General features: G+C 43.0%; 1 protein-coding gene across 1 annotated transcript; it reads left to right on the top strand.

Moving 5' to 3' along the window:
• The first annotated feature begins 9039 nt into the window (after positions 1-9039).
• Positions 9040-10386, top strand: MSGN1 (mesogenin 1). Its single transcript, XM_007971392.3, has one exon. It carries the CDS (start codon positions 9099-9101, stop codon positions 9678-9680), a length of 582 nt encoding a protein of 193 aa, XP_007969583.1. The 5' UTR covers positions 9040-9098; the 3' UTR covers positions 9681-10386.
• Positions 10387-10624: the final 238 nt, after the last annotated feature.

A 10624-nucleotide genomic window follows, 5' to 3' on the forward strand; every position in this document is an offset into this window, starting at 1 on the left:
ACACACACATACACACACACATGCAAACACAAACACACACGGCACTCCTTTGGAACTATAAGAGTTAGGCCTGTTCGCTAACAAGGGCAATGAGTAGTTATGTGGATGCCTGTCATGTCCGACCATCTAATTTAGGAATGATGATAAAAAGTCTAAACCTACTAAATATTTTTAGTCCCTATAGGACCCAGGACTCTGGCTAATCTCAGGTGCTCTGTACACACTGGATACATGATTGGATGGGGCCAATGAATGAATCAATCAATCTTTTAGGATTTACCGAGTCTCAGGTCAAGCCTGAGTTCCAGCTTCAACAGCTCTGCAGGGCCTATCATGCAAATGCCTCCAACTGGTGGGTAAAAGTCTAGACTCTAGTCAGCCTGCCGAGGCTCTCATCCTGGGGCCTTGGGCAAGTTACTTAACTCCTCTGTGCCTCAATTTCTTATCAGTAAAACAGGATTGGTGATGATAACAGCACCTACCCCCAGGGTTGTTGTGAGGATGAATGTGGATTCATCTGTGCTAAGCACCTGGAATATTACTGGTATACTCTGCCTCTAGTCATGCTCCACGGGTGATTATTAATTTTATGTGCCAACTTGCCTGGGACACAGGATGCCCAAGTAGCTGATTCTACATTATTTCCAGGTGTGTTTGTGAGGGTATTTTCAGAAGAGATTAGCATGTGAACTGGTAGACTGAGTAAAGTAGACAATGTGGGTGGGCATCATCCCCTTAGGGCCTAAAAAGAACAAGAAGACTGAGGAAGGTTGAGTAATCTCTCTGCCTGACTCCTTAAGCTGGGATATCAATCTCCTGTCCTCAGTTGTCTTTAGTGCTCCTAGTTTTCAGGCCATCAGATCTTGACTAGAATCTACACCATCCGTTGCCTCTCTGGCTCTCAAGCCTTTGAACAATACCACAGGTTTTCCTGGGTCTCCAACTTGTAGACAGCAGACTGTGGGACTTCACCTCTATTTATCCATCCATCCATCCAACCTTCCTTCCATCCATTCATCCATCCATCCATCCTATTGATTCTGTTTCCCTGCGAACCCTGGAGAACCAATAGAACACTTAAACAGCTTCCCCACAAACAAGCAGAGTGAGGCTCCAGTGCACTGCTGACCAAATCTCACCCTTGATAACTCCCACCAGAAGCTCCTTGTCATTTCCAAGATAAAGTCCAAGTGTCTTATCATTGCAGATGAGGCTCTGCTTTTCAGCTTTACCTCCAGTGTCCGCTCTTTGCCTCCACTTGACCTTGTGGAACATGGAACAGCTCTCAATTTCTTGCACAAATCATGTGTGCTCTATCAAGCCTTCAAGTAATTCCTAGAATGTTCTCTCCACCTTTCACCTGGAAAAAAAAAAAGCCCTGCTTTTTAAGAAGCATCTTTAAAAACCAATATGAGTGTTACTTTAAAAACAGGTCTATAACAACCCATAATGCCAACACTTTGGGAGGCTGAGGCAAGAGAATTGCTTGAGCCAAGAAGTTCAAGATCAGCCTGGGCAACATGGCAAAACCCCATCCCTACAAAAAATACAAAAGTTAGCCAGGCATGGTGGCATGCACCTGTAGTCCCAGCGACTAAGGAGGCTGAGGTGGGAAGATCACTTGAGCCCAGGAGGTTGAGGCTGCAGTGACCCGTGATCACACCACTGCATGCCACTGCACTGCACTCTAGACTGGGTGACAGAGCAAGACTCTGTCTCAAAACAAACAAAGACTGTAGGAGTCATGTCTTTCAGAAAGCCTTCCAGATTCACTTTTGTGGACTTCCACTGAGTGCCTGTTTTGTATGTTAAGTGTTTGTAAGATTTGACCCAGGTTTTGTCTGCCCCCAAGGTTGTCCTCTTGTCACCAATATCACTTTTTATCCATCCACTAATGTCTGGACAACGAGTGAGGTACTAAACTGATAACATTGCAAAAGAGACAAGTTACAGAGGGCTCCCAAGGCTGTCACATACAGTTGTGCAGATTGTGCCCTACAGTTAAATTTATCAAAGCATTTTTGACAGTGTTTCATAAGTAGTTTATTTCTCTATTACTACCTTCAATACCCTGAGCAACTTGAAGACAAATGCTTTTTAATTTGACCTTCTGTCCTCAGCACCCAGTACATTATTTGGCACCCAGTGTGTGCCAAATGAAAGCCCAAAGACCAAAGGACCAGTCATCTTCTGAGCTCCTGGGACCATACTAAGAGATAGAAAAGCCATTATCTGTATCTTCAAAGAAGTTTCAACGTAGCTGAGGGAAATAAGTCATATCCACGTGAACAGAGAACCAGAATATCAGGTGGTAAATATTAATGGCAAACGAATGGTGCCAAATCTAAGTGCTATTGATCAGAGAAGTGGGAAATTCCAAGGGTTGAGGCAGACAGGGAAAGCTTCATGGAAGAGAAAGGATTTGAACCAAACCTTGCATCTTGTACCTATTCCCAGTGATTACATTACATGTGTGAAGCTGTTTTTGGGGAATAGTGTAGTAGAGTGGAATTTGAAATTATAATTAGGTAGTACAGTGGGGATTTGGAATTCATACAGATTTAGATCGCATTCTACTTTTCCCATCCTCTTGCTGTGTCTGCTGGATACCTTTCTGAACACAAATTTCTTCATCTTTAGGGTGTGGATTAGAACCTCTATCTTTCAAAATTGCTGTGAAAATTAAGAGTAACAAATCTGAAAGAGAAAAGTTTGGTTCTCCGCATATGGCAGGAATGCAATAAAGGTTCACTCTCATTTTAATTAGACTCCAGGATTAGATTTCTTAGTTTATTGACCAAATTCTTATCTATGGAAGGCTTTTCTGAGGCATTATTAGGGGTTGGAATTCACTGGAGTCCTCCCTCTAACTCGAACAAATAGCCCATTCAAACTGCCTCATGTAGAACAGGGATCCAGGAGATCACAAGAAAAATAGACCCTCAACCTTGATGCTTCTCAAAGGTCTGAGACAGTGCTATTTCTCATAAGACAGGCTTTTAAAGGAGCATGAACCACCTTCCATGCTGATTTACCTGGTGTCATATATCATGGCAATGGCTGGGTTTGGAGCAGATAATTGCATTGATGAAAGTATTTTTGTTAATCTTGGTAATATCAAAACATATCTCTATACTCTTTTATACTTTCCAAAGTCAAGTCTCAATTTTTTAATTTTTAAAAATGTCATAGCAACACGATATATAGGATTCCTAATTTTCACACAAGGAAACTGAGGTCCGCAAAGGTTGAATGACTCACTCAAATTTCCGTAGTAAAGTAGAAGATATGGGTGCCTTGAGTGACAGTTCCAAACGTCTAGACTGAATTCCAAGTTCTCTTTGGCAGTGGTGCACCAAGGATGGGGGTGTTGGTGGGAGTGGGCTTCCCTAAAGAGGAGTCATTATATTATTGTCATTGTTTAGAATTGCCACTACATGGTTATAATAAGATAAAGACCAACTTTTAGCCAAGCATTATCGCTGTTTTAAAATTATATATAGACGATACCTCCCTTTATTGCCTACACCAGAGGCTGAAGGCTCCCACCACCCATCCTGGGTACGCCACTACTCTGGTTCCATTAAAAAATAAAGATTACATTTGAAGGGAGGGGTTTTTGGTTTCTAAGCAGGGGGGACTTGAGGCCAAGAGAAAGTGGTAGTGATATCTTTGTGGCTATTTGTATTGTAGCTCTAACTTCTCTTGACTCAAGGAACCAATAATTTACCCAGCACAAGATTTCTCTTTTTTTTTTTTTGAGATGGTCTCTTGCTCTGTCACCAGGCTGGAGTACAATGGCGCGATCTGGGTTCACTGCAATCTCCACCTCCCGGGTTCAAGCGATTCTCCTGCCTCAGCCTCCCGAGTAGCTGGGATTACAGGCAGGTGCCACCACACACAGCTACTTTTTGTATTTTTAGTAGAGACAGGCTTTCACCATGTTGGTCAGGATGCTCTCGATCTCCTGACCTCATGATCCACCCACCTCGGCCTCCCAAAGTGCTGGCATTACAGGCATGAGCTACAGTGCCCTGCCCAAGCACAAGATTAATAATTACAGCAACATTAGTTACCACACTTACAGTTTACAATGTGTAAACTGGCTGAAAGCATGTACTCTATAAGGCAAGTATTAGTATTTCAATTGCACAGATGAAGATGACGCTTAAGCTAAGAAAGATTGATTCATGTGTCCCAGGTCACAATAACGCAGGAGGAAATGTAAGATTTGACAGGTTTAATCTGGCTCCTATTGCTGCACTCTTGCCACTACCCCCCTGTTTTATCTGTTCACTGATGTTCGAATAGCCACCAAAGTACTAAAAATGCTAACATTTCAGAGGAGGCACATCACAGGGGCTCCCAGGGCCAATGCTTAAGGAGGGCACACCCTGCACAAAGCTGTGGGCTGAAGAGGCAAGCAGCGCTGAAACAAGCCTGAGCTTGGTTGTTTTGTAATTTGCACAGAGGAGCTGTATGGGCTGGCAATGGCATGGAAACACCGGTGACTGCAGCTTAAGGAATTCCATTAGCCTCTTGATTTCTGTTTTCTGTCTATCCTTTGAGGACTATTTGCCAATTTCCTGGAAGTGGCTCTACCTCAAAAAAGCTTCCTGGCTCTTAAATGTAGAGTTTACAATCCTCTGAGGCCAGTGTGAAATGCCCGGTTGTCCTGACTGTTGTCAGGAACAAGACCAGCATTCCCTCAGAAGCTCATCATTCTGAAAATTAGACACAGACCACTTATTAATATGTATGGCAAATCTGGGATCCTCCTTAGTAGGTGTAGCTACAATAAAGAGGTCAACATGAAGGCCTGGGATTTGAGAGATGAAACAACCTGTACCTGTGTCTTACACTTTGGAAAATAGGACCTGAACATTTTTCAAGATCTCTTGAGAGTGGGCCTCAAGGTTGGGGGCTTCTTTTCAATCTGTCACAGTCATAGTCACTATAGCTTGTAAATGTTTGTTGCTTGAATGATATTTGAAGTAAAATATTTATCCTAATAAATCAGTAATGTGGGAAATATGTAGTCTGCCTGATATGAATGCTTTGCACTTAATCCTATTAGTTTCAAAGGAAGAAAAAGGACAGATATGGGAGTCAGGCAACTTTGCTTTCTCTTTCCATCTCTGCCACAGCCTTTGGGTATGACAGTGAGCAAGTCATTGACCATCTGTAGAATGCAGATTTAAAGAAATGATGGACTCAATGATATCTCCAAATGCCTTCATGCTGGTACAGTGCTCTTTTAACCAAGCATATTCACATGGTAGTAACATGTTTCATGGCATTTTGTAGAATTTAATGATCCCTTGGTACACCCTTCTCATGTGATGAATACTCTTGATAAAAAAGACAGAACAGGCTGGGCATGATGGCTCACTATAATCCCAGCACTTTGGGAGGTGGAGGCAGGCAGATCACTTGAGGCCATGAGTTTTAAGACCAGCCTGGCCAACGTGGTAAAACCCTGTCTCTACTAAAAATACAAAAACTAGCTGAGCATGGTGGCACACAACTGTAGTTTCAGCTACTTGGGAGACTAAGGCATAAGAATAACTTGAACCTGGGAGGCAGAGGTTGCAGTGAGCCTAGATGGTGCCATTTCACTCCAGCCTGGGTCCCGTGTCAAAAAAAAAAAAAAGAAGAAGAAGAAGAAGAAGAAGAAGAACACAGGAAAAGTGTTATTATCTCCTTTTACACACTAAAATACTAAGGCCATTAGGGGTGAGTCAGTTCCTCTAAAGGAGGCAAGTTCTGTCTCATCTTTCCACAACACCATGCTCTCAGCCAGATATTACTTGGTCCAGTAAAAATTTCGCCTGTCTGGTCTAGCCTTGTCCAGTGTTCTGTTGCTTTGTTCAAACTGAAGACAGAAAAGCACCAGCCTAACTATAGCCTTCAAATGTCTATACTGCAGTGTTACATTGTCCTTGACCTTTATTTCCCTCAGATTGAGCACAGAATGCTTCTCAGATAGATGCAAGTCTGGTTCTGCTTTATTTCTTACCAAAGAGAGAGTGTACATCAAGAAACATGGGAACCAGGCAGCTTCTTTTCTCCAAGAATAGTTTCAGGGGCCAACAAGGCTGGGAAACTGTGGTCAGGAGCAGAAGAGTCACAGCTCAGTAAGTCATTCTCTTGCTGGTGGGTTTGACAACACACAGCCAATAACAATAATGACAAGAACTACTTTTATTAAGTGTCTACAGTGCACTAAGGATTTGACAGATATTGTCTCATTTAGGAAATGAAATTTCTAAAAATGGAAGTTCAAGAAATTAACAGTTGTAGAAAGAAGCTGTAGGAAAGGGAAAAAAGAGTTATGGAGTCTGAGAGCAGAAGCAGTGTTACATGGAAAACTGTGAAGATAGACCACAAGGACTGAGAGCCTGTCATGGCAGCAGCCCACACAGCTGCCTTGTGTCCCCTGGGAGTCCTCTCTCTGAGTCACATTCAGGCCACCCGCCTCTACCACAACCCATGAAAGAGTGAAAATAGATTTTAAAAAAAGAAAGTGAGCTTTGGGGTCTGAGAATGAGTCTTTGCTCTACCACTCCCTAGTGACTCTACCACTTCCTACCAGGGAAATCTTAACTGAGTTTCTTCACATCTGAGAGTGTCAGTATTTTCATCCATAACATGTTGGTCTTTTTTTTTTTTTTTTGCGTCTTTTTAAAAAATGAAGCTTAATCATATAAGTTCCTTGAGCTCAAAGAAATCAGCAAGAAAAAAAAATAATTTCCTCAGAAAGTGGGCAAATGACATGAATAGATATTTCTCAAAAGAAGATATCCAAATGTCCAACAAACATGAAAAAATGTTCAACATCTAGTTATCAGGGAAATGCAAATTGAAACCACAACAAGATACTGCCTTACCCCAGCCAGAATAGGTTTGTAATAAACGAAGTCAAAAAACAGCAAATGTTGGCATGGATGGGGTGAAAAGGGAACAGTTACAAGCTGCTGGTGGGAATGAAAATTAGCACAACCTCTATGAAAAACAGGATGGAGATTTCTTAAAGAACTAAAAGCAGACCTACCATTTGATCCAGCAATCCCACTACTGGGTATCTACCCAAAGGAAAAGAAGTCATTCTATCAAAAAGACACCTACATGCATATGTTTACTTCAACACAATTCACAATTGCAAAGATACGGAACCAACTAAGTGCCCATCAACCAACAAGTGGATAAAGAAAATGTGGTATATATACACTATGGAATACTACTCAGTCATAAAAAAAACAATGAAATAATGTCTTTTACAGCAATTTGGATGAAGCTAGAGGCCGTTATTCTAAGTGAAGTTACTCTGGAATGGAAGAATCAAATACCATATGTTCTTACTTACAAATGAGAGCTAAGCTATGGGTATGCAAAGGCATGTAGAATGGTACAATAGATTTTGGAGACTCAGGAGGGTGAGAGGGGAGTGGGGGATAGAAAAGCTACATATTAGGTACAATGTATGCTACTCAGGTGACATGAGCACTAAAATCTCAGATTTCACCACTATACAACTCACCCATGTAACCAAAAACATTTTACCCCAAAAGCTATTGCAATAAGAAAAATTTAAAAATATATAAAATTCCTGGCATAGTATCAGCAGATTCTGGGTTTCTCAACAAGAATTGGAAGAGAGAAGAGAGAAGAAAAAGGATCAACAGTCATTTGTTATATTTATTACAGTCATTAATATTATTTTTCAAGATCCGACTTAGGGTTCTTTAGTAAACGGTAAAATTCAGAGCATTCTTCTACAGATTACCTACTAGAGATTTTTCTTCCTTGAGCCTTGCTAATTAAAAAATATCATAAATGTTCTAATTAGGCCGTTGACATTTATTTTCAATAATTGCAAAGGGACTTAAATAACATGTTAAAGGACATGTTAATATTACTCTACAATTTAACTCACTGTGACTTGATGCTAACACTAATTTGTAGAATTAGTCACATGGAAAATAAATTAAGTTCATGGGACAAATGGGGAATCTGAGATCCCTTTTCCAAAATCCAGGGTCTAGCAGAGCATATAGGAAGTGAAGCAAACTAGCACAACCATCCAACTTAACACATTCCGTGGCATTTGGAGCTGTGGTGGGGAAAAGAGGCTCCCTAGTTAATTTCACACTTCCTCCATACATTTCAAAAAGCAAGGTGTGACTCATTTTAAAAAACAAGGTGCAGCTGGGTTTTTTAAAAAAGACTTTCCCTAGGCTAAATGCCAGGTATTCTGCAAACTCCCTGGCATAAAGGAGTTTTCTGTTTCCTGGTATCTGTTTGCTATGGGGAATCCAAATCTTCTCAGTAACAGCAAGGGTTTTATGCTTCTGGTAGGATGTTTCCTGCTCTTTAAGGCTGTAGGTTTACCGGAGTTGCTGGCCTTCATCATTCTGAGTGTAGGCATGTTGGGGGCATGTCTGCACTCTATACGACCCAGGGAAATTTACTGAGGTGGCATCCACTGGGTACCTCATGTGTGTGGCACCCCCAGCAACCCTAGGAAATAAAAGCTGTTGTCTGTGTTGGACACATTAGGGAATCAAAGCTCAGAGGGGTTACCTTGTCCCTAGACCATGCTGCTTCTCCAACAACACAGCCCATCTGTGCTGAAATATCTAGCAGGTCCTGGTGGAGGGGATGGAGGCCCTCTCGGGTCACTTTGCTATTCTCCACCAGGGTCCTCAGCCACCCGCTCCTTGCTGCGGATGCCCCAGGTTTGTTTTCTTTGGCTCCCTCATTAATGAGTTCCACAGCACAATGCTAAGTCTAGTTATGCAGCCTTAATTGGTTTAGTTACAACAAGATAATTCCTTTTTTCTTCTCTTGGAGGCCTTTCTGTTTAAAGACATTTTAGCTGGAAGATGCTAATTATCAATGAGGAGAAAATGACACCTGAAGAGTTCATTTTCCATCTTGGTCTTTGGTTTTTCCTTTGAACTCTCTTTACACGGCCCTCTTTCCCACTTCATCACTTCTCCCCCACCATCATAAAAGAGAGCTCTTCCCTGGCCAGGCGGCAGAACTTTCTTTCTCACTTGCCAGGGAGCCATTCCTTCTGCAGCTGTCTCGCAGGCATGGACAACCTGCGCGAGACTTTCCTCAGTCTCGAGGATGGCTTGGGCTCCTCTGACAGCCCTGGTCTGCTGTCTTCCTGGGACTGGAAGGACAGGGCAGGGCCCTTTGAGCTGAACCAGGCCTCCCCCTCTCAGAGCCTTTCCCCGGCTCCATCGCTGGAATCCTATTCTTCTTCTCCCTGTCCTGTTGTGACTGGGCTGCCCTGTGAGCATGGCGGGGCCAGCAGTGGGGGCAGCGATGGCTGCAGTGTTGGTGGGGCCAGTGGCCTGGTAGAGGTGGACTACAATATGTTAGCTTTCCAGCCCGCCTACCTCCAGGGTGGTGGTGGCCCCAAGGCCCAGAAGGGCACCAAAGTCAGGATGTCTGTCCAGCGGAGGCGGAAAGCCAGCGAGAGGGAGAAGCTCAGGATGAGGACCTTGGCAGATGCCCTGCACACCCTCCGGAATTACCTGCCACCTGTCTACAGCCAGAGAGGCCAGCCGCTCACCAAGATCCAGACACTCAAGTACACCATCAAGTACATCGGGGAACTCACAGACCTCCTCAACCGCGGCAGAGAGCCCAGAGCCCAGAGCGCATGAGCTCCGTCCGGGGAAACTGACCGGTTCCACCCTCCCGGGCAGGAGTAGAGGAGCTTTGAAGACCTGGATATCTTATTGAACAATGATTGGCGTGGAGTGATTTTTATGTAGTAAGCGTGGTAATCTTGTGATCTGCAAAACACTGAGGGAATTCACATCTGACCTGTTGGAGCCACCGGAACACTTACCTGCCAGATGAGCAGAGACTTTCACCTCCAGTTTTTTTCCACCATCTCTGGGAGGCTCATCCTTTGCAAAGAGACAAATTATTTTGCCCTTCTCTGTCTGTTCAAGGTATTTTAAAGGGTCAGTGATTTTAAATGCATTTTTTCAATAATGTAAAAGTGTTACAGTTAATCTCCTGCCATTTTGGTGTTGAGAGCTTTCCTTCTGTTGCTAGCAAAACCTGTAGTTTGTATAGGATCCAGTGTGATATCTGGAATCTTATTTAGAAAGATTTGTGCCAAGTAAAGGGCTTTAGTGCTCCTGTTTCATTTTGTGTGTGTATGTGTGTGTGTGTTTGTGTTTGACTGAAAACATGCTCTTGCAGGGACCAAAATCACTTAAATGCAGAAGGCACTGGTGTCATGATAAATGGAAAGTCACAGGCAGACAGGCTAAGTTAAGACAGTGAAGATCCCAAAGGCCAGAGCCTCCTCTTCATAGGCGGACAGCTTGTGTGACAGGGAAGGAGGGTACAGGAAGGAGGAGGAGGAGGAGATAGCACCTTAGGGTGGGCCTGAAGCAGGGCTGGGTGGGCAGGGGCTCCCTGTCCTTTGTCCTGGGCCTGGTATGAACAGGACCTTATTTAGTCCTTTTGCTTACTTGTTTGTCAAATAAAGAGATGGTCTCAGAAAAAAATAAATAAACAAATAAATAAATAGTGATTTGAATCCCATAAAGAAAAAGTAAAAGGGTCAGTGTTAGAACTCAACAGTCTCTGA

Source organism: Chlorocebus sabaeus, chromosome 14 (genome assembly GCF_047675955.1).
Source record: "Chlorocebus sabaeus isolate Y175 chromosome 14, mChlSab1.0.hap1, whole genome shotgun sequence".
Lineage (NCBI taxonomy): Eukaryota > Metazoa > Chordata > Mammalia > Primates > Cercopithecidae > Chlorocebus > Chlorocebus sabaeus.